This window comes from Nasonia vitripennis, chromosome 1 (genome assembly GCF_009193385.2).
Source record: "Nasonia vitripennis strain AsymCx chromosome 1, Nvit_psr_1.1, whole genome shotgun sequence".
Lineage (NCBI taxonomy): Eukaryota > Metazoa > Arthropoda > Insecta > Hymenoptera > Pteromalidae > Nasonia > Nasonia vitripennis.
Genome location: NC_045757.1, coordinates 25,215,535 through 25,241,036, shown reverse-complemented (window position 1 = coordinate 25,241,036; position 25,502 = coordinate 25,215,535). Strand labels below are relative to the sequence as shown.

General features: G+C 45.7%; 1 protein-coding gene across 4 annotated transcripts in view; it reads right to left on the bottom strand.

Annotated features, from left to right (window-relative positions):
- The window catches only part of LOC100679295 (microtubule-associated protein futsch), an 82,429-nt gene that overhangs the window by 20,426 nt on the left and 36,501 nt on the right, over positions 1-25,502 (bottom strand). For 3 of the 4 annotated variants that reach the window (XM_031921353.2, XM_031921354.2, XM_003426176.5), the window contains one exon: positions 451-2,654. In XM_031921353.2, coding sequence (XP_031777213.1) covers positions 451-2,654 — 2,204 coding nt within the window. Of the gene's footprint in view, positions 1-450; positions 2,655-19,389; positions 19,407-25,502 lie in introns of those variants that run through there. The other variant, XM_031921355.2, reaches the window with a different exon arrangement.

The window sequence follows — 25,502 nt, the reverse complement described above, 5'->3', positions numbered from 1 at the left end:
CTGACAGTCTAGTAATTTTTACTAAACTGTATAGTAAATTTTATAAAACTATAAATTTTACTATACTGAGTAGTAATTTTTACCCTAACTAAATTAAATATAAAAATGCACATAGTGGAAAAATTATTTTCAATTATTATATGGCTCTAAATTTTTATGGTTATGGAGGGTTACTCTTCTAACGCACTTCATTCAGAGAACATTATCGATTCACTCGCCGCAGTTGATTTTTAGAGACATTAAACTAACCTAGATACATTTCCTACAACTAAACGCTTAAAGGTCAGTTTTGTCAGTCTGTGACGAGATTACCAAACTTTCCAGTAAATTATCATGAACATATAGTAAAATTTACGCACTATTTCTCTCAGTGTAGCGATTCCGAGAACGTCGTTGCATAAGGCTCTCTCAAGCTTGGCAAAGTTGGAGAAAAGTAGCTTAAACACTCACGTATCTCTCGGCGCAGGCGCCGCATATGTAGACCCTCGGTCGGGACCACTCGCCGGTCAGCTCCGCGTAGACGACCTCCGCGTTCTTCTTCCTGTCGTTGCTGCCCGCGCACCACTTGTTAAGCCTCATGAAACTCTCGAACTCGCTGCTAAACACCGTTGCCTCAGCGTCAGTCGCGCCACCAGCGGCGTTAGCGGTTTCACTTTGCACAAGATCGGGAGTCTCATCGACGCTGGGTTTGTCGTCCTCGGGCAGAGGCGTGACGGTGAGCTCCTCTAGCCGATTGAGCGTCGTGCGTTCCTTGATGAAGCGCTGCTTCTTGCGCAGCGTCAGCTGCGTCGAAATGTCGAATTTGCTGAGATCCTTAATGGAGCAGCTCCACTGCTCCTTGCCGTCGTACTTGCGCGGGAAGTTGTACTTCTCGAATGAGACCCTGCGCGGCTGGGCGCGACCGCAGCTCTTGCTGGGCTTGCCCGCGTACTCGCTCGAGTTCTCGTAGTCCTCCGGGGCCGTCGGGTAGTCCTTGCTGTAGACCGGCGTCACGGCCGTCAGCGAGATGTCTATGGGCAGCTGGTACTGGGGCGTCTTGCAGCTGCTGCTGTTCTCCGGCGAGGCGGCCGCCTGGCTGGGTGGCGAGGGCGCGGTCCCGGCCGAGCAGCTCGGAGCGGCGGCGCCCGAGTCCTGGATCTTGCCGTCGAGGTGGTGCAGCAGGTTCTCGCGGATGTTGCAGCTGACACTGCTGTAGAACGTGCTGTCGAACTCGTGGGAGGGCTGCTTCGGCTCCTCCTTGACCTCCTTGACGGCGGGCTGCGGCACCGGCACCGGCGGCGGCGACAGCTTGACCAGCTCCTTCACCGAGGTGGGTATGGGCTCCTTGAGCTTCTCCATCTGCACGGTCACGTAACTGTGGATGTCCTGGATGTGCGAGGTGAGGGCGTCGCGGGTGAGGTACCTGGTGGAGCACTGCAGACAGCCGTGGTACTTGTCGCTGTGGCTGCCCACCATGTGCTGGAAGAGACCCTCGAGGTTCTCAGGGCTTCGGTCGACGCAGTACTGGCAGCTCTGCTGTCCGGGCTTGCGCGAGTTTCGCTCGGAGCGACGGCCCCTGCTGGCCTGGTGGACGCGCTCGGTGTGCCGCTGCCGCAACGAGATCGAGAGGAACTTGCGGTCGCAGTAGAGGCAGAGGTGCCGCACCGTCGGCGAGCTCGGTTTCGTCGGGCTCTTAGCGCTGCTGCTGCTGCTGGTCTCGCTGCTCTGCTGGCAGTTGGGCAGGACTGAGGCGACCTTGTCGAGGGGCAGGCTGCAGTGGAGGCTCTGCTGCGCCGAGCCGGAGTCGAGCTCCTTGTCGACGGGCGTGTCGACCGCCTGGAGGATGTCGTTGAGCAGGTGGTTGATCAGTTCCGTGCAAACCGTCCTGAGATCTTCGGTCTCGTCCTTCTTGGGCGCGCGTTCCAGCCTTTCGAGGATGATGGCGCCGAGCGTCCTGGGAGAGCCGGCCTCGTCCTGCTGCCCGCCGCCGGACGTGCTGGAGTCGGCCTCGAGGTTGGTCTCCCTCGGCTCGTCGTCGGCTCTCTTCTCCGGCTCCTTCTTCTCGGCGAGCTCGAGCACGGCTGGGACCGCGGCGTCGAGCTTGCTCTCGTGGGCCTCGGACGGCTCGAGCTTCTCGTCGCCGTCCCTCGAGGCCGGCACGACGGCCAGCTCCTTGCCGCGGGCGTCCTCGGGCTGCGCATCCTCCTGGTGGGCGGTAGCCGGCGCGTTGGCGCCGAGCTCCTGGCTACTGCTGCCGCCGCTGCTGCCGCTGCTGCTGTCCTGCTTAGCCTCGTCGTCGATGACACCGTTGAGCACCGTCATCACGTACTTCTCCAGCGTCTCCAGGTTACGCTCGACGCTGCTGCTACTGCCCGGCTGGTCGGCGCTGGCGGGCTCCGGAGGGGGCGGCGGGGGCGGCGGAGGTACCTTCTTGCGGAGGTTGTTGATGACGTCGCTCAGCCGGCTGCGCTTGTCCTGAGCGCTCTTGGCGTAGGCCGCGTGATGATGGTGGTGGTGGTGATGGTGGCCGGACTGATGCGGAAGGTGACTGGCACTGCTGGTCAGGTGGCTCACCCCCAGGTCATCGAGGCTGTGCGTCGACGCGACCATTTTCGACGCCCCGCAGGTTGCCGCACTGGCCACGTCCGTTGCTTTGCGCACCGCCACGTCCGCTTCTGAAATGCAGAGAAATTCGCCTTTTAATTCACGTGATGCATGCGTCTGCGCTGCGCATCAGGTTCGAGGAGTAAAAAGCGCCGTACGAATGGATGATTTTCTCGCGGGGTGTAAGCGCGCGCTTTTTGGTCGCGGCGATGCTGTGTGCAGCCGGAGAGGAGGAGACGCGCGCGCGGTCCCGGCATCGATTTTCCGTCGCGGCACGCTTTGTTTGCCGGAAGCGGTACGTTAGAGTTGAGAGAGAGAGAGAGAGAGAGAGAGAGAGAGAGAGAGAGAGAGAGAGAGAGAGGAGAGAGACGTGCACGCGATGGAGAGTGACATTCGAATCGCGGGGAATTGAAAAGAGAGCGCTTATTTGTCGGGTTCTGTACTGGGCGATGCTAACTGCTGAGGGCTTGGGTTTTGCTGCGAAAATGGGTATCTAATGTAAACGTAATCTCTCTGGTTTGTTATCCGAATTATCGTGTTCAAATTTTTTTCAATATCCGACTTTTGTTTTATTGCCGTGGCTTCATCATTGTTTAAGAAGGAAAAGAAACTGCAAAGTTTTATTGCATGCGTTAACTTTTCAGATAGTATCTAAATATGGTTTACAACAGCCTGCAGACGATAAGCAAAATTTAACTTAATTAGTTTCAATTAGTTTCGAACGTCCCCGGATTGTACCCTCTCAACACACAGGACGAACAATCGAAGAAACTTCAACTTCTATCCAACTAAAAAAAAACTCAGCAACTCCAATATAATACATTCGAAAAAGCTCTCCTACCCACCCACGCACTCACAAAAAACATCCACCTCGGGCAACAGCCCTCTCAATCCCTATCCACAAGCATCAAACTTTTTATGTCTCTACAAGTAGAGCCGCGCGTATCGCGTGCTTTTCCGCGCGCGCATCTGCGCGAAAGGGTCTTCCACCCTCAGCCCTCTCGAGCCTCTCCGCTTTCCCTCGTCGCGCGCGCGGCGCAGAGGTCGTAGACCGGAAGCAACACGGCAGAGACTGCCAATGCGACTGCGTCGCCGACGACGATAAATTCCTGGCTGCTGCTGCTGCCGCTGCAGTGCTGCCTCGCTCGACCGCAGCATTATCCCACTGAGTAAGCGCAACGGAGACTCGAGGATTAGGCTCGTGCTGAATTCATCGTCGTCGATCTACCTGTATGAATGATGTCTCGAGTGTTTATGTTAGGTCCTGGACGATTTTATCCGGCAAATTAAAATGGCTCTTTCTGATTCGTATTTACTATAGCTGTAGAAAACAACAACACAAAGCGGTAGTGTATAGAGGACAGGACTTTTATTTATAGACGAATCGTCGACGATTAGCGCATAGGTCTATGTGGAGAATCGAGCGGCGACACGGTATATGCTTAGTATCCATGCATTATTTATCGTGTATTGGGAAACGCTAAATGCGCGACCGCAGAGCAACGATCAGATTCGAAGGAGTTGATTGTTCGAACGTCTTTCCAAGTATTCAGGCTTCGCTATACTGATAATAGCGCGCAATTATTTAGATCCTAACCCACGAATGACATCACCGTCGTCTTTCACGATTTTTTCATGAACGATGAGCAAAACCGCTATACGCAGACTGATCAGATCCCTCAGTCTCGTGAGGAAAGAGAAATTCTCCGTGAAAAAGTGCGGAAAAACCGATCGAGCCACAAAAGGAGCATCTCTTCGAGCGAGAGAAAAACGACTCGATCGAGGCCACCAAGAGCATCGCCGCAGAGAGCAAAGACGAAGTGGACGTATTACCGAGGGACAAAGCGCGGCGAGGGGTCGAGGCGACACACACACGCGCGCACACACACAAACGTAAACGCGAGTAATGAGGGAAGCGACGCCGCGAATGCTCTGACATACTGAGCGCGTTATCAGTTATCGTCGTCGGCCCCCGCAGTAATGGCAGCCGGTCGCGCATGTCACGCCCGAGCTGTTATTGGGAATGCGCCGGCGTCGCGTCGTTACTGTATTGCCGCCGCCGCTGCTGCTGTTGCTATACCGACTTTTTCAACGCGCCGCAGGTGCGAGGGGACGATGAAAGTTAGCCTCATATACCAAGCTGTTTAATACCTTTTTCTCTTTAAAGCGCACTTCATACCGGAGGGAGAGAGAGGGATGAGATCAATTAATTTATATACGCGGAATTTATCTCGGCGCACTTTGCTTCATTATAGCCCCACCCCAAAAGCTCTGCTTCTTTCTCCGCGTCAAAGCTCCGGCGCTTGTCAAATCAAAAAAAAAAAAAATATATATATATATACACACACACGCGCGCGCGCGCGCAGTGTGAAAATTCACGTACAGCCGCGCGCGCTCGAGAGAGGCGGTCGTCGACCGCGGAAAGTTTGTCCCTCTCCTTCTGGGCCTAATCATTTCCTCGAGAGGAAGCTGAAACTCGCGCGCAGGCGGCCATTATATGCGTTCAACGGTACACGAGGCTGCGCCGCTGCCGCCGCCGATCGATGTGCTCGACTGGCTACCGGTAACCTCATTAACTTGTCTATTAGTTTGCCGCGAGAGTTGCTCTTTATTTCCAAACTCGGACCGCTGAAAATCGACGCGTGTCATTCATCTCTCGAGTGTTATTTGGCAGAGGCGCGCATTGGATGGAATTTTCATTGATGATTTTATGTTATACATGTATAGCTATATATGGTATGTCTGGGAAAGCGGATTGATCAATCAATTAGACTCGGATTGCTATCTGCGAATTTCGTTCCATCTCATCCTTGCTCTTTTATTTCGTTCTTTTATTCCATCTTGCCGTCGACTCGTTCTTTGTACGTTATATATCCGACCTAATGCCGCTCTTCTTTTACTACTCGGCTGAGAGAGAAAGAGAGGATCTTGATCGTCCTGCAATCGCTTTATTTTTCGTTTCTCTATATATCGAATCACTCTTCTATTTGCCGCGAGTTGAACTGAGTTTTTACTCGTATATTACAGTTAAATTGTTTAATTTACATGCCGTTGTAGCCATTAGATCGAAATGCTGAAAGATTATCAAAAATTTCTGGAATGAAAGCTGCTTGTGCTTCACAAATTTTATCGACAAATAATTTCACGCAATAGTTGCAAAAATTTGTGAAAATTCCTCAAGAGGGGCTCTCCTCGCTATCGCAGATTGTTCCATTATCAAAAAATCTAAGCTCGTAAATCTCTTTACTTTTTCGGGTAAAACACGAACGATCGATCAGAGAGCTCTCGCCCTCCTTTCTTTTTTTCTCTCAGCTATTTGGCTGGAAGTCAATGCTTTCAGGATCCAAAGGAAGCTCCTTCGAAAAGGGGTCGAAGCAATATTTGTCAATTGGAATTTCGCACAGAAGAAGCGCGAAATTAAAAGTCGCGCGTTAAGCGAGAAAATTGAGCTACTGCCTTATCGGGATTGGACGAAAATTCTAATGGGACACTCTGCCACTTACCGCCGATTAATTAGACGGCCGCGGGCGAGTTATGTATAATACGGAAGCAAACGGCACGAGAGAACGAGCCCCGGGACTTTTAATCGTTCGACATTTTCAGCCCCGCGGGCGAGTTATATTATAGGTAATACTCGAAGCTTTGTTTTTTGCTCATTTATGATTTTATTCATTTTGCAAGTAAACGTGTTGAAGCACGATTCGGCTAATATTTCATCAGTGATGCAATCGCTTACCTATGTTAGAGCGAAAAAACAAAATGAGCGTTCGTTGCGAAACCCAATGATTCACAGCAAAATACGGCGATTTAACGAGACGTCGGCTAATTTACTCACTAATGTATACTCAGAGTCCATAAACAATCAATAATTTCATGAATATTACACTCCTCGTTAATGTGATCCCGTCGCCCACATTGTCCTTCCAAAATCGAGTCATAAATCTAGATTAATCCCGCACAGTCAGCTCTCCCGCGCTTATTATAAGACGACACGCAGTTTCGAGTCCATAGATATAATCTCTCCAGTGTCGCGCAGACGTAAAAAACGATAATCGTTAATTTTCACTTTTACAAGGGAGAGAAGCTCTCGCTGGTAATGGCGGCAAATTGATTCAATAAAAACGCGCGGCACTTAATAAAAGTAAAAAGCCGTCCCACTCCGTATATAATACATGTACGCGCGCGGGAGAGCAGAGCATATCGCATACGTCATCGGCCCCGAAATCCTCCTCGTTTCGCAGACTCTCCCGCCTATAGCGTTATACCTATATGTATAAATATATATAGCGGCGCGTTTCCCCTCGCTGAGTATACGACTGCTTTCAAAAAGAGAGCTGCAGTAGGTTCTGCTCTCTTTTCGGGGGGTTTGAACTCCCGTTCCCATCGACTCGCGACTATTGTACGGTATAAACATTGCACTTTTTATCTGTTCATTAGCAGCTGGAAAAGGCGTTCGCATCTACATCAAAAACTATGATACACAGTATAACATTTCGTTCGTCACGGCGAAGAAAAATTCATTAATTTCAAATTTCGCGCAGCGACCGCAAGCGCCTCTCCCGCAAACGAAGAATAATGCACGCGCGTCATGAACAGCGAAAGAGAGAGAGAGAGAGAGAGGGCTTCTGGCTGTGGGACAGAGATAGAGCAATAGACGACATCACACTACGTATACAGCGTGCAGCAGCAGCGGCAAGAGCCGCAGAACGGCGGTAAACGGTAATCCCTTCTGGGCCCGGCCGTAACCTGCATGCCATAACCCTACTGCGATGTTCAATCCTCTCAACCATCATCTCTCTCTCTCTCTCTCTCTCTCTCTCTCTCTCTCTCTCTCTCTCTCTCTCTCTCTCCTCTTTACATATACATCCGCGCGTATAGCTATATATACGCCTCCCTCTCTCGTCGTTACTACATACGGGGGACGAGGCGTCTGCAATTTCGGCGTTCATGTTGTTCGGCCATTGGATAAGCGCAGTATCGATTCGTCGTATGCGTGCGTTTCTGCATATACGTGTGCTGTGGCGGCGACGCCGTCGATGGATGCGCATGAAATTAAAAGCTCGCGCTGGCTGATAAGCACGCGTATATGTACGGCTTCGATTTATCGCGCGTGTGTGCGCCGGAAGCTATAGTGAAATTATGGCACGTGGCCGGATTTGCTGCTGCCACTGCTGCTTTTCGCTCCGGACTTGCTCGTTAATGTTACGAGATGACAGCGCGAGTTTCGTTTTCGTATACGAAGCAGCGGCGGGGAGCAGAGCTTTTATTCAGGGTTTCTTTTGTATCAGCGATGTTAATAACCGTAAGATTGCGTATACGCAATCTTAGGGTCTTGAATTTCGCAACTATCCGCGGCTCGCTTACTTTCCTCCGCTTTCCCTCTCGCCTATACACCCGCCACAGCAACTCTCGCTTTTTTACCCCGTCCGCGAGCACTCACTCACAAGGGCCTTTCAGTTCTCTCGCACAACCATTGACGCTCGTATCAATTCCCTCTCCCGCACCTGCGCGCGCGCGTTTCTACTTTGTTTTTTCCGAGTCCTCTCTCGGCATCTTCTTCCTCCTTTTTCTTTCTCCCAACGCAGCGCGGCAGCAGTGGCCTTTGTATACTGTGTATACAATATGCCGCGCGCGAGCTTTTATCTCTCCGCGACGCTCGGCTGTCCGTTTTTCTTTCGCGCTCGATCGCAAATACACGCATACACAGTATAGCGCACGTGCGCAGGTCAAAGGCAGTATAGTTGCTTTATGTACTCTCACTGCACTCGAGTACGAGTTCTGTACCGCCACTGCAGTGGGTTATTTTTCTTTTCGAAGCCACGTCGTCCCGAGGTCAGAGGGAATCCGCTATCATTCTCCCATCGGTTAAACTCATCCAAATGGCTTTATAATAACGCGCAGCGTAGCTATATAGCTGCAGCGCAGCGACAACGGCGAGTATAGACTGTCGCGAGCAGCCGCCGGTCATAACTGCCGCTGTATACTCATATAGACATAGCTTCGGGAGCGAGCTGAAATGGGAATTAATTCGGTTGAGGATATAGAGCTCCGAATAGTGGATCAGACAGACGCGACTGCGCTCGCCGGGAAATATTGAGTGTCGCGCGCGAACGAGAAGCAAAGAAGAGCGAAGCTGAAAGCGCAAGAGCCGTATAAAAAAACGCTCTTCGCTCGCCCAGCGTAAAAACGCTGTACGCGTATATATAGATGGAGAGAGGAAAAAGTGTACACAGAAGTTGGCCCGAGCGAGAAAGACAGACGTCAGGATCTCGATCTCTCTCTCTCTCTCTCTCTCTCTCGCCGAATAGCTGCTATGCGCGCGCGGAGAAAGTGAAAAAAAGGGGAAGAACAGAGAGAGAGAGAGAGAGAGAGAGAGAGAGAGAGAGATGGGGAGCAGAGTAAAAGACGCGGAATGAGCGTGCAAATGAGAGTGAGCGGGAGAAAAGAGAGCAAGATGGAGAGAGGGTATAAGGTATAGCTATATATCTGCAGCGCAGACCTCGCTCCTGACGTCCTTTTATCCGGAAGTGTAGGTAGTGGGGAGGCAGCGGCAGAGTAGTCGCCGTATGGCCAGGCGCGCGGGGGCGGTTCCACGGAATCGATAACCGCCCCTGCGCTCTATGCTACTGCCGCCAAAGGGCTTCTCTCTCTCTCCCGCACATTGTTATATTCTACTTCTGCCGCTGCTGCTGCTGCAGATTTGCGCGAGATATGCAAGTGTGCGCGGAGCGTTTTGAATTATTCCCCGCAACCCTCCGTCCCAAAACAGACTCTCCTGTTAGTAACTCTTGATTTTTCCAGCGAGTACGTCGCTTCTGAGGAGACGCCAGAGGAATAAGCGATACTGTGTAGTAGTAGTACTCTATTTCTCCCTTCGTATCCCTGGTAGAAATGTCAACAGTTCAATGGCTTAGCAATGGCTTATTTAACCAATAACGCTAATGAACCGCTTAGAAAACCGCTAAATAACCGCTTACTGTAATAGAAGCTTATACACAGCTCCTTACAGTTCATTTACTAGTCATGTGTATACAATTGTGAGGTTAGAACTTTTATTAATAAATATAAATTTACCTATATAATTGATTAACATTGAAAAAAGGTTAGGAAATGCAAAGGACATGTGACAATTTGTAGAAAATATATTCAAGTTATATTTAGATAGGTTAAGAGGTTAGGATAATTACCAGCTTAATGAATAAGTTTGATTTTATTAATATTCCAGTTTTTACATTTCATACAATCATTACACTGAGAAAACTAGATATTAAAATTTACTACATATGCTGGAAAAATTACGATATTATATAGTAACGGACGGTTATACTTGCTTTGTATTAAATTTTACTATCTCAGATACTAATTTCTATACTGAAATTAAATTTTTTTAAATTTTATTCTTTTTTTGCTGGGCAATTTTACGCGCTTATTCGAATATGATTATTATTATTATTATTATTGATACTTAATGTTGTGAAGTGAAAGAAATTTTTCTGCGGCGACGGGAATTGAACCTGGACCTCTGGAATGGGAGTCGAGCGCGCTGACCACTTATCCAAACAGTACTGTTATGTACTAAATTTTAAATCTGATATATTAATCACATTTACTCATGAGTTAATATTAATAATAAATTGACCAAAAGTAATAAATAATAGCAGCGAATGATATGTTATCACTTAATAGTACCAGATAAACAAAAATATATAGATTTTGGTATCTGATTACTGCATAAATCAATTTTATAACCTCAAATTCTGGCACACGGAGAAATTCTTAAAATAATTTTTACTATATAATGTAGTAATTTCTAGTAAACACGTAACAAATTTTAATATAAGTCTAACAATTTTTACTATGAATATAGTAAAAATCGTCATGGAGCGAGTATGACCTGCCGTTACTATCTAATATAGTAATTTTTCCTACATATGTAGTAAATTTTAATATATAGTTCTCTCAGTATATATAAGAATTTCACATTTTTCTTGTCATCGGTGATTTTGGACCAAAATCTGAAATCAGTCAATTAAATTGATAACACAATAATGACCGATGACAAGAAAAATGTGAAATTCTTATCTAATGTACTCGTAGCCACAATGAGTGTTTAAATGGGTTCATTTTTAGTTTAGTTTTGTTGAACAGGGCATTTTGCACTTTTATCATGATAAAACAAACAATTTCTATTTATTTTATTTAATCAGACAGCATGACATTATGAAACAATAGTTGACGACTTGGTAGGGTCAAGTGAAATGAAGTGCAGTGCATGCGTATCATACAAATCTTGTTCAGATAGTGGAGTAAGACTGTATCAAATATAAACAATTGGAATATTAATAAAATGTAACTGATTAATTTAGCTGTTGATTATCCTAACCTCTTAACCTCAAATTAACCTCCGGCAGAAATCTTGAAAACTTAGCGTTTCCTAAGCCACATTTTTTGTTAAATTTTAGCTTAGCAACCGTTAAAGCAGTTAGCTAAGTCTAAAGGTCTTAGCAAATCCGAACCGTTAATTTTCTACCAGGGATAATTCACGCATTTGATACAGCCTAGCGCGCGATTAATCATCCGCGCGCGCATAACGTGTATCCGAAAGCGTTTTACCAGCAGTTGCGAATTTCACTTAATTAGAGTAGCGCTAGCTGCTGCGGGAGAATTTAATTAACAAAAGTTAGAAGTCGTGTCTCCTAGACCCACATACTTCAAGGTAGATCGTCGCGGCATCGTCGTTCTAGTCGCGTAAGGCTATAGGGAGAGCTGAGAGAGAGAGAGAGCGAGCGAGAAAATCTGAGAGGAAGAATTACCGGCGACGCAACTCCAAACTCGGCTCCGAGAAGGTCCCCCGAGCTGAGCTATCTTTTCGAAACGAATGTGTGTGTGTATACGGGATATTAAAGACATCCTTTGTCTTTTATTTTTAAAGGAAAATGCGCGCGCGAGAGAGTGCGCGGTTCTTATTCCAGCGAGTGCTGGAAAGATTCAGGACACCTCTATCTCACAAAGATTCCGGGTCACGTATTTTTTTAATTCCGGACTTCTGTTATTATTCCGGGACGAATTTTGAGTGTATACTCGCACACTTATTTCAACCGAGGAAAATTTTTTCGTTATTTACAACGTCGAGAGCTGTAAGGTGGAGAGTACACGCAATCACGGCATGAGCGAGTATCAACGAGAGAATTCGAAGTCATTAAGAGAGCCGCGGTGCAGGCGGCCGGCCGCGATTCACGTATGACAAAGAGCGCAAAGTAATAATAAGGAATTTTCTTTGGACCCTCCCTCAGGGGACATCGGCCGCTGCTGCTGCGAGAGTGAGCTAATTGCCTGCATTGCAGTGGCTCGAAAATTTCTCCTCTTCAGCTTCATTTGGAACATTTATAAAGAGCGAATTAACGAAATCTGTCCAAACTGTCGTCGCTCTTTATTCTCGACGTTATACTACTGCTACGCGAAATTCTCATTGTCTATTATCATCGCAGAGCGGACTGTTTTCGTGAAAAAGAGGGAGAAGGATAGAAGCGAATTACGCGTCGCACTGATTGCTCCTTGGACATATTTGTCACTGACTATATAGAAAGTGTGCTGTATCTATCGGTTATTTAAGTTCTTTCCACAATTTCTGGAGCTGACGCGCATGCAGTGAACTGATTATTACTGAACAAATGATCTATCGTATCTCCCATAGAAAAGAATGATTGCGATTATTATATTGTACCGAAAAATACCGAGTCCAACGTTCCCAGCGATACTGGCGACAAAAAAGATCAAAGTGCATACGTAATTGCACGTTATGGGGATCCCTCCTGCGGGTGCACCCCCAGGAGTACATCCTCAACGACGTGCTGTTACGGACAGACCACGCCGTCTATGCATAGAGGCTGCGCTATTTACAAAAAAGTGGTACTTTGATCTCAGCCAGTTGTATAGGCTGAGTACGACTATGCTGTTGTTTTTCGGCTCTTCTCATAGCTTAGAAAACCCAAAAACCTGAAATGGCATTCACCACCTATAGGCGTGATATAATGCCAATACTATTGATTTTGAAATGCGTTTTCACGTATCCCGACAATCATAGAAACCCTCAAATCTTTATATATTTTAAATTAATTTTGATTGAAAAAAAGAGAATAAATAATCGATCTATTACGAACATAAATTAACTAAGAACGTACGTGCAATACCTGAGCAACAATTTCGAGTTAACACGCGAGACCGTTTCGAAAATTTCTGAGAGTCCGACCATGCCACAGCTTCTCATCGGCGTAAAAAGCCATCTAATAACGTTTTCACGATAACCGCGCGCGCTCTGGAAGCTCGTAGCGGCAGCGCCATAACGATCGATCGAAGCTTCGCTGGCAACTGCTCCGGCGAAAGTTTTCCGGCCAACTTCGCACCACCGTGCAGCGCTCAGTGCTATATACCCAATCCCTCAGCCCATCCTAATCCCAGATTAGATTCGACGCGCTCGCTGCACTATTTTTGTCGCAGTTTCGCAGCGGCCCTTTTCTCCAATATTCTTCGGAGTGGTCCTTTTATTCATCGCCGATGGATGTAATTTTCGCTGTATTATTTCCGCGTACGTCGAGCTTCCAGTCGCACTGCTGCTGCTGTGATTGGTTGGGAATCACATATAAACTCGACGCGTTTGCTCGCTAAGTGAATTTTAATTGTGTTACAGTATATAGAACGAGTGCTAAAGTTACGACTCTGCGGACGAGGTCGAAATTACAGAGAACGTCAAAGTTACGAGTATAAATACAGGCGGAGAGGCTGCGGACAATGCGGGAGCTGTAATAATGAAGACCGAAAAGATCCTTAATTCGCTCTTTATTATAAACTTCAGTTCGGGAATAAAGGACATATTGTGAAGCAGCAGCAGCGGCAGCTCTATATACGCTGTGTATAGCCGCAAGAAAAAGCCTTTCTTTCGAACGTTTGTTCCGTCTTTTTTATCTGAGCGCGTTTAGCCTTATACTCTCGTCTATTCGTCCCTCTCTTTTGTCTGTCCGCTACTTTTTTCCCTCCGCCGTTTCCCTGTATATACACATTACCAACACGACAGCCCCTTAAGTTCAATTTTCTCTGTTCTCGAGCCAGGGCGACAATGAGCCACTGCCCGACCCTTAAAACATTAATAAAACATATTCTCTTTACGTTCTTTTTCAGCACTTATGCTGCCTCTGCTCTTCGCGTACGCGGTTATATGCGTATTTCTTTCTCTTTCTTATCTTTTTTGTATACAGCTTCGCGAGTCGATTAAATATTACGGAGCAAGAACCTTTGTACTATAAGTCATAGTATTATGTCACGCGCGTTATCCTGCTTTGAAAAATGCATAGCTCTATTGACTAATAGTTTTCGCGCGCGATCTCTGCAAATGCAGCCATTACTAACCTCAAAATGTTAAATCTAAAAAGCATTTTTGGATTGGAGATGCTCATCTACGATCTACCCGTCACCGCTCAAACTCTCAGAGTCTCTGGCGAGTAAAGATAGATGGCGCATGGTCAATTTCTTCATTTCTTTATCATGATTTGCAAATTCGATTTCGCTCATGTTATAACTGCCCTAGATTCTAATATCCGATCAATCTGGTACATTATTCTTTTTATCTCTGAAACGGGCGTATATGAATATACTCAACCAATTCATAAAATTCATCAAATAATAAACATTTCTATCTTAAGGGGACAAACCACTTTTGAGCCCTAAAAATAAGATTTATGATTGAAAATTACAAATTTTAAGTAAAATATTTAAAAAAATTTCTAGTGATAGTTGGTAATATTACCTCTACTTTTACCGTAGTAAATTATTTATTACAGCCACTTTACTTAGTATTTACTTACCTTTTATTGCACTTGGTGCAATGTTTTGGGAAACAAAGAGAGTATAAGTGGCTGTAATAATCAAGTTTATCACGAGGTCAGAAACAGTCCGATTTTCAGCGCAAAATAAAATACAAATATATACGGCAAGCAATTAAAAAATCCCTTTATTTCTCATTCCCGCAGCTGCAAACAGTATAACCGCGCGCGCCAGCGAACATTTATTTATTTTTTTTTCAAACGCCAGCTCTTTAAGCTCGCTACGTATATACAGCAGCGACATCAAACAATACGCGCTGCAGCCTGAATTGGATTACAAAAATGTTAACATCAGTTTAAAATTAACAGCTTTACGAGCGCCGTCCATTACCCAATTTCCACGCAAATTGAATGCAAACATCACCATCGCATCCCATCAAAAGGGTTATCTCTCCCACACTCTCACTTGTACAACGGCGACGTCGACGAACAGCTTCTCGCCGGAAAAAATCTGCCGCCATCAGCGACATCGGCGCTAAAATCGATACCCGTATTATCCTCCTATATAGCTATAGCCACACGAAACACGTCGATCAACCGGCCGCGCTTAGTACTCTGGATGCACCGACGACTTGTGTATTAAAAAATGCAGAGCCGTAAAGCAGACGCAACAACGGTGTCCTGCGCCTCTTCCGGTATCTCTCGGCTGAGCACACATACACACTCTATCGCGAGCGACATAAGGTGAGTGTACACACGCGAGTCCCGTTACAGGATGCAAAGTGCGCGCGTCGAAATAATTGCGCGCGCGTTGGGAGAGAGAAATGACCGACCGGCTGTAACAGTTTTTCGAGCCGGTAGAGCTTATATACGCACCGAAAGCGACGGAGGCGGCTTCTTGGATGTACACGCGGTATGCGTGTGTGTGTGAAGGGTACATGTGTGTGCGCTTGACGCGGTCATTAGCGCGCAATCGAGCGGACGACGAGAGATGCTTGTAAGAGCAAGTGATAAAGCCTGATTGACGTGATTGAAGGGGCCTTTTTTGCTGTTCAATTGCCTTTCGGCGCTTGGAGCACTGAGAGTCGACAGTGTATTTCGGGGGCGGTGAAAATTATTGTTTCGTTAAGTAGTGTATGCGAACTTTTTTGAATCGCGTTCCTCAAATTTCGATCTTCAAGTCGAATAGACGAGATTACCACCAAGTTGTGACAAGTTCCAACTGTATACGCTTGTTCCTATCCACAGAGAAATTATCTACTCGTAATCTTGTTAAGCCAGCGCACCGGTGAGCTTTCAATACGGCTTCTGTATTTTTCGAAATGCCCCCCCCCCCTGCGCCCAGTTGTTTTTCCATTACACGGCTCGTCTCTTCGCATTTTCATAATACCGAGCGAAACGCTTCTTCCTGCGCTGCGCACATCAAGTTTACGTATATATATTCAGGGACTTAGCCGCGGTGCAGGTATAAGAGCTGAATAAATTAAAAAGACATTTTCAATCGTCGTTTCTTTATAATTCTCTTTGCTTAAACTCGCTCGGGCGTACCTTAATCGACTGTAATAAGTAGGAGAGTTTATTTACATGATTTCAGTAAGTAAAAATGTAAAAGTGATTCGTACTGAGAAAAAATTAGTTCGTAATTTCAACTTCGTAATTAAATCTCACCATAATATCTCCGTATGCATAACCACGTGTTAATAAAGTTCTTCGCCGTTTACTTTGAATAAATCAGCTTCAATGAAAGATACGCAGAGTTAATAGAACATCAGATTAATTCAAGGATGCACACCAGACTAATGGATCGATATGCGCTCGTCTTATCGTTTTACTTTATCAGAAGTATTAATCTCTACGTCTTAGATTGTATTATATAGTTAAAAGAACACACGGTCTCGAGTGAATTCGAGACGGATTTGAAAAATTATCGAACACCGCGATAGCGACAGCTGAGTACCGTATAAGTATAATAATGAGTCTAAACTCTCCGTTAATTCGCAGTCAAGCGTTTAGTGATTTCTCGCAATCAAATACACTCGACCCTTCGTTAGCAACCATCCTAAACTCCAGCTTCCGACGACTCTCCCACTTCAAGCGTATTACCAGCGCAGGTAATCTTCAAGGCTTCAAAATTCAAACCTAAAAATAATACAACCCTCATCATCAACAGACAGACACGAGCCAGCGTATAGCGTCTCATTACGTAATTGTTTTAACGGACAATATCCGTCGCGCGACTTCGCGGGGTCCTCCGTCGTCGTTGTCCCTGGGGAAGACACGCTGTTTCGGAAGCAGTTTTCAAGAGGAGAGGCGCATTAAAGCTACGCCAGTGTACGGCAGCGACGACTTATCGACCGACGAACGTCAGCCCGAGTGAAAGCAATATGGACGTTCGCAGAGAACCAAGGAGAGCGAGAGAGACGCCAGTACAGAGTAACAGATGGGGAGAAGGGAGGGGAAAGGCGGTCGTCGGGCGCAGCAGTGATTAAGAGACCAAAAGAGAAATTGGGAGTGTGAAATATATACGCGTTCGCTCTCTCTCTTTCTCTCTCTCTCTCTCTCTCTCTCTCTCTCTCTCTCTCTCTCTCTCTCTCTCTCCGGCGAATTTCCCGACGAGGATTGCGGGAAATTGCCCCGCGTGTACGGCTGAATCTCCGCGGAGATGTGCCGCCGCGCACGGTTGTGACGACGAGGAGAGATATTACATGGTTATCGATTGTATTTCAAGAGATGTATTTAATATCAATTGGACTATCCGAAAGTGGCTCGCGATACACCCACAACCTGCCGTATCGTACACTCTCTCTAGGAGTTGTTTTCGCTCTCTCGTGTATACACGGCTTCATTTTATATCTATAGGCGCACAGTAAAGAGCTTTAAAATTCTGTTTACTCGTGCCCGCGAAAGCTCGTGTGTATATTTGAACAATTTATTATATTCGTCGGGCACTTATAAACCCAATGTTTTTTACTATCACCGCTGTTCAGTGCGTCAAACTTCGCGACAACTATACCCGACGCATCGGGGGTCAACCCTCATGCCCGAATTTAACGCAATTCGCGAAAAGAGAAGCAGAGCGGAGAGCTCTCTCTCTCTCGGCGTTTATATGAAAATTTCATTTTTAGCGCCGGGCAAATTATACGACCGAGCGCATATTAAAGCGGTGAAAAAACAGCGGCAGCCGCGCGGAGCTGCGGCAGCGAGCGCGCACAGGGCAATAATTTCATGTTGCAATTCGCACGCGATTTTACCACTGGTAATTCAAGCAGTCAACACCGCTATGTGCACCGGGAATATTTTAACATTCAAATTAGCTACGTGCGCGGCTTTTTAATTTTTCTGCGCTCTCGTTTTATTTCTAAGCTAATCGAACACGTACTGCAGACTTGTGGGATACAAATTAGGTTGTCTCTTTTTCCCGAGCTGTGCCTTGTGGATGTTTGAAAGTTTTTCAATTGCGAGGATTCATCAGCTTTCTGCGTGAATATTGATACTCGATATTCAAAATGCGTAATGCATGAGTAATACAAAGAAACCTTCCCTTTGTATCCTTCATATTTCATAACTCTAAATATTTAATAAATACATTTTAATAAGAAAGTCCTTTATCATCCATACACTTTTTGTCAAAGAAGAGAAAAAAACGTACAGCGGAAAGAAAAGCCCGACAAAGATTGCTGCGCAGCAACGGCTACACCAATTGCCTTGGCTCCGGATCGAGACCGTATACAACACACAGAAGGTATAAACGTGGAGGGAAGGGAGAAAGTGAAAGAAAAATAAGTAGACAGCGAAGAAGAGAGACGGTGCAAAAATGATGCCTCGCGAGCGAGTCGAGAGGGCGGATAACGTCGCGTTCGGAAGAGGAGACAGCGCAGGAGGGACTAGAGCGAAAACAAAAGGGTGAGCGAAATCAAAAGTAAACGAAACAGAAATATGTTCGTGTATATAGCTGTGAGAGACCAAGAGCCAAGCCGAAAGCCAGTGATATAACTAGAGGAAAGAGAATGGGCTGCGCGAGAGAAAGAGAAGTAGGAATTCTTTGAGACGTGCGAGAAAGGAAAAAAAAACACTTTGATAGAGAATCGCTGTGCGGGAGAGACATAGGAAATAGACGGATCGCGAAAATAATCGTTCCGGGCACGAAGGTTTTCGTCTGCTATCGAGCGGGCACGAAAGCGAATCGCCTACTCCACGTTGATGTATATAGGATGACTTGGCTCGAGAGCCGAATAAAAAGCATATCTTGCCTTTGACACCGAGGAATTCAGAATAAACGATGCGACTGATGGTTACGGGGAAACTGGCTTTTATTTTGAAAACTATCAACTATGCGTTCGTTAAAGTTTTTTCTGTTCTATCTATACACCCGAAACTAGTCAAGTACAAGTGACTCGCCTGCGATTTCCAAACGTGTAGTTTTTTTTCCGTTGATTACAGGTATACACATACACAGCGAGAGCTGGGGGAACAAGCAGCCACTAGACCTGAAGCTCTTGATTAACCGAAAAAAGGGAGCAAAATCAGAGGCACCGAAAGAGAGCCGAGGGAGGTTCGACCCGGCGCGTATTGAGCGATAAAAAAATTAAGCAAGAGGGTCGAAGCACCGCGTTGGCCTATACGTTGGCCTCGTGCGCGCGCAGGTTAAGAAAATAAAAAAGAGAAAAGAGCGCACGACGCCGCCCGAGGAGGGAAAAAGAAGCGAAAGAGAGAAACTCAGACAGCTGTCCGGACGCGCGATATGAAGAGGGACATCTTCGTCGCCCACGGCTCTATATATATAGACACAGACTTTTAATCCTTTTTCTCCGATATTCGGAAAATGAAGAGTCGGCGAAAATTTTGCAAGTCAAAAAGTTCGATCGCATCGTGGAGCGGAGTCAACGTCAATTATATACTTTCACGAAGTTTTGTTTTTAGTCACATAGAGGCGATGAGCTTCGCGAAATTCGGTTCGCTATAGTCGGATTTCAGGGACTTTTAAACTCACGTAACTACGGAACTGTAATGTCATTGCGTAAGGACTCACCTGAAACAGAAAGAAAATTCACATTAAAATGTACGCTCGAACGTAAAGAGATATGTAGATATACATGACTTTATAACTATTAATATTTATGAATATGAATATGGGAACGATTATGCAACTATAGCGATGCACCTAATGGACTGCATGACATTTTGAAAATAATTCGTAATGCATAATGAATGTAGTTCTATGTACATGTATATGTCAGTACGCGATTTGTAGAAACTGCGAGTTAACTATTTGCAACATCTAATTAGCGCCGATTGCAGTTTTCGAATATTATTCGTCGATATTTGCGTACTACATGTAGCTAAATTAATTTTGCCATAAATTATAACACACGCGTGTAATGCGATGGAAAGTTAATCAGCTAATATATCGCTAGTTTAGCCAAAAGGGCAAGCAAATTTAATTAATTGTGTATGGTGCATATATATATACTCGATGAGGGCTGAAATTTCAAGTAATTCCGAGTTCTAAAACTTAGAAAGGCGCAATATCAAAGCACACATACTATATATAGGTGTATACACGCATAGAGAATACGCTCCCAGTCGTGGCATAAAAGTCCTTAATTACAAAGGCAATTAAAAAACACCGTTGCTTCTGACAGCTGTGCGAGGGGACTGTACTTTCCCCCCTCTCTCTCTCTCTCTCTCTCTCTCTCTCTCTCTCTACTTCTAGAAGTTGCGAGGAAAGAAAATAAAATACGTCTACAAAAACAAGCATTGCAGCGAAAGTTAGTTTGGAAAAAAATTCCCGTCCGCGCTACTGCAGCTTTCCCCCCTTTTAATTGGAGATAAATAAATGATCGATCGACGATGAGAGTCCGTATCCCGGAACTTTCTTAATAACGGCGCAAAAGTTTCGAAAATTTTCATCGCAAGAAGCTCCTGAAGTAGCACCAGGCAGAGAGTCTTCCCGTTGAATTTTCGAAATAACAGAGAGAGAGAGAGAGAGAGAGAGAGAGAGAGAGAGAGAGAGAGAGAGAGAGAGAGAGAGAGAGAGAAAGAGAGGGAGAATGCCTGGCCGAGTAGGGCTTCTTCGGCTGTATACCATAATAGAGCGGCGGCCTTCCCAAGACAGAAATTCGATCCTCGAGACCCGGCGGGGAAGAAAACGCGCGCGAGGGACAAGTTGCCGCGCAGGACGCGAAAGGTGTGACTGATGTCTCCGTGCGCGCCTGTAAGATTGCGAGCAGCAAACAAGCTTCCCAGTATGTTTCTAATTTATTTTGTTTTTCACTGCCTCCTAACAAGCCAAGCTAATGATTTCCGAATATCGTGTAACGGCGTATACGACTGCAAACAAGTTCATCGAATATATGCATTGCAGTATATCATAACCTATCCCTGGTCTGACACTCGCGCGAGATAACGCGTTTATCTATCAACGCGCGCGCGTGTATATATATATATATATATATATATATATATATATATATATATATATATACACACACACATATATATATATATATATATATATATATATATATATATACACACACACACACACACACACACACACACACACACACACACACATATATATATATATATATATATATATATATATATATATATATATATATATAGCATCGATATCGTCACCTACGAGAGGTGAAACGTACAAAACACACACGCGGTCTTGTAGTCACGCTCTTATTTCCTTCAGACAGTCAGACAGTTACGCAACCGACGTCAGAGTCCCAGAAAACTAACGTCGAAGCAACCCGTCAGCCACGGCCTCCTGATCCATAACTTGAACCGACATCTGCCCCCCCTCTGACTCTCGAAAAAGGTCAGACCAGGAGCGAAAAACTTCTTCCCAGCCCAGAAAATTTTCCTCCGCACGTGTCCCTTCTCATCCGTCCTCATAATTATATCGATACAGAACTCGACGATCTCTTGGCTACACACACACGACGACCCGAAAGAGCGCGAGGAGTAGAGAAAGAAAAAGTATAACCGGGGAGAAAGAGAACCCAAAGGTAGGAAGGAAGCGCAATGGAGGAGCAGGTCGCGCATCGCGTGCACCTCATTCGCCAGAAGGAAAAGCAGGTCTTCACTCGATAAACACGCTTCTGTCTGGCAGCAAGAGAGAGAAAGACACACACACACACACACACATACATATATATGCCCTGCGCGTGCTCCTGTCATTGTGAAATGAGGCGAGCTGCAGCAGCGACGGCTCTTTCTATACTTGTCGAGGTCCCCGACTGCATGCGATATCTCGCGCTGCTGCGGGTGCGCGTTTCCTCTGCGAGAGAGATGTTTCGACACCGCGTATATATTGTGTATTACCCTCTCGCGTGCACAGTGTCATGATTATAAGTTTGACGAATTTCGCGAATGGAAAATGAATGAATCGCAGAGCGACTTTTGAATGTGTACACGTGCAGGAGGGAACATTTTTTAATTGAATTCTACGGCTTTGATCCGTGACCTGATGCGACTCTCTCTCTCTCTCTCTCTCTCTCTCTCTCTCTCTCTCTCTCTCTCTCTCTCTCTCTCTGCTGTTGTTACTGTTGCTGGATTCTTCAACGCGCGTTTGCGAAGAATCTTTCAGCCGTGAAAATTACCGTACGGCTTACATTCGCGATTTTCGCAGGGGCCGTTGTTTGAATCGAGAGAGAATGCTTTTGTTTCCAAAAATAGTTGTTTATGCGTACAATTAATATGATACTGTTTCGCTAGGTACCTAGTCATGTATTATAGCTTGAAAATAATTGTGTACAAACATCGTTTTGCGTTTTACACATGTGCGAATATCTGGACCGTAAAAATTAAAAATAAATCAATCAACAGAGAACATACTGAATTTTTACCATACATTTAAAAATAATGCCTTTCACAAACCCCCACAGAGAGGGACGAAGTCTCCCGTATAGATATATATTTATACGTTCATGCAAACGACAAGCGGTCGCGCGTCGAATATCGCAAATCGAGTGTGAGTTTTTATGGGATTCCGATTTTAAAATACACCGCCGCGCGTTTCTGTATACAGAACCGAAAGCTCCGGCTCTGGCACAGTGTACGTCTGATGAGCGCGAGTGACGACGATTCTTTCGGGTTGTGCAACGCGCGCGCGCCTGTTTTATTCATGATCAATTTCAGCTGGAAATTCAGCTCTGTTCGCGCGAGTATACGCATGTGTAGGTGCACGTGTGCGCGCATAAAAATGGAAATTTTCATTTTCTCATTACAAGCGCGGCGACGGTGGGCCTCGACGAGGAAAATAAAGCAGCGATTCTTTTTCGATTCGGTTATATATTGTTGTAGTGTATAGCGCGCACTTCTCGCGGGTGATTATTATTTGGATGCTGCTGGCTTCTGGCGCGAAATCCTTAATGAAGAGGGTGACGATAATTTTGGAAAAGGGGTTAATTGAGGCTGCATTTCTTACTATCCCGAAAGTTCGAGACGTATAACAGTTATCTTCCAAGTCAAAAGCACCATGGTAAAAATAAGCAAATAACACACGTTTAAAACTGCGAGTGACGAAAAAAATCATCGACTTCGCCTATCAAAATCGAATCAGAATTCCCAGCACGGCGGCGGCGAGCCTCCCGAAATTCCGCAAAATATCCAAGAGCTCGTAATTCTCCGGAGCGCTCTCCGCGCATATATAAGCGCATTATTGAAAGCCTCGAGGGCGCAGCCGCCGCTGCAGCAGCACACGTTCGGCTAAACTCTCACTCTACTATACCATACACCCCGCAGGCGAAAAGCGGCGCAACGAAAGCGAAGAAGCGGAAAATGACTGCGCGCAGCTGCTGCAGCAACGCGTGGGTCAGTCGACGATTACGATCGACCGGTATGTACGACGACGACGGCGACGAGCTGCCCCCTGGCAGAGTCGCGCGAGGGTGTAAACAAGAGTTGCGAGCGAGCGAGGGATGTCGACGATGCAGTCTAGGAAGTACGGGAAAGGCGGGGGTGGGGTTAATGCGCTGGTATGGACAGCAGTTCGCTCGGTTAATAACCCTTTGCCGCGGGCTGCTGTTGCTCTCTTTTGAGTTGGCCGGTGATTGGAATGCCAGGCTGTATTTTTTTTTGTGAATAGTCGTATTTGTGAATGGGATAGAGATATGGCAGAGAGTGCCTTTTATTTGCCAGAGAAAGAGAGAGAGAGAGAGAGAGAGAGAGAGAGAGAGAGAGAGAGAGAGAGAGCAATTAAAAAAAACTTCGTCGGATTTGCTATTTTTTTCATCAGTGTATGCGTGTACGGATTTTTGCGATATATCCAATCAAACCCGGAAGCTTGTTTTTGTAAACGAATAAACGGGAGAATTTATTGCGATGATGTAAAAATCATCTGCACATCGCGAGAGAAGCCATTCATCTCAGTACGCAGCAATAACAATAATACACCGTCATCAATCACAACTGCTCCCTGCTTACGAAGTTTTTCAGAACTACAGAAAAACACAGCAGCGGTTTTTCATCAAAAACGGGACCTTCTCTATAGGTCTCGATATTCAGATATATGCGCGCGATAAAGCTGCGGCGCATGTGTATCTATACATACACGTTACACACACACACACACACATACAGAGACACGCGAGAGACATTGAAAGCGATCGAGCTAGTGTGTGTACGTGCGCGAGCAAGGCTGTTTTGTCCATCGGACGCGCGAGCGTATAATGGATGCGACTAGCGAACGACTTTCGCGGGAGACGTACCTTGTGTCTACTGCTACGACGTGTTCCTTGATGAAATTTGAAATTTCTTCTATCGTTCGGTAGTGCAGAGCTTCCGATTTGGGTGTTTATCATAATTGGTTGTTGGGTATTCCATTAAAAAAGCATTAAACACTCGATACAGTATTCCATAAATACATTTACGCACACTATGAATACTGATGCAATAGGATTTAGGGCCCTGCAGTATGCTGTTAAATTGAAATTATCGTGTCAATAGAATCGATATGCCGAGCGCGTAAAACACTTTATAGATTCTCACATCTTCACGAGCCGCGTTGTTATTGTTGTTGCATCGAACATGCAAGTTCATGTTATATATCTCACGCGAAGAGTCAAAGATCGTTTCATCTTTCGAACGACGAGGAAATCGACATCTGTTTTCTTGTAACGCTGGATCAGATAATTTTTTTTCCAGTAGCGTGTTGATTGGGAAAAAGTGTTATCTCTGATAGAATCAATATTTCTATCGGTATAATCAGCTGGCATACGCACAAACATCCGAATCAAACATGTAGGATATGTTGTATCTACAGTGTTGATCATTAATATAGATTAACAAAATTTTCTAGTCCATCTATATCCGTTCATGCACTATATGAGAAAATTATACTATCAACAATAATTATACCATTATGTGCATCTATTATTTACAGGGTATATTGTGCCTATACCGTATTGGATCATTAGACGGAAATACAATGCTCTAGACAAGCGCGTATCGTGTCCGAGCAACAAAACTGTAATCGAAATTACGTATGCAGTATCGCAGACTGCCAATCACTCGAAAATTTACATGTGCAGCTATATCCCACGAAGTTCATAATACTAAATTTCAACAATACAGTCGACAAATTTATCCCTCGCGCGTTATTACGTAATATCTGAATCAAGTGCAGCGCATGATGCATATCACCAATCGACAAAAGTACACGCGTATTATATCGCATCAGCGTTCGAAAGATATACAACCGCGCGCAATCTAATCGAATGCTAATTTCATCAGTTCGCATGCCAGTGGTCGCGAATAAAATTGTCCACGGTAATCACGGCAAAGTGCGTATCCCTATCACTGCGAGTACATATCGAGTCGGGCAGCGATCGAAACTTCGGTTTTACGTAAATTTTCCAATGAATAAATTTCCGAACTGAGCATCGGCTGCTGTGCGCCGCACGCAGGTGTCGAATCGCGATTAGCAATACATTATACCTACTCTTTCAAGCGGCGCCTCATCGTCGTCACCAAGTCAGAATTTCACGTCGGGGGAAGCGGCGGCAGAGCAGCGCACAAAGACACGGGCTCCGCGTGAGCGCGGCTGTAAAGGGGTTAAAGCTCCCGTTCCAGTTCAGCCGGGGGTTC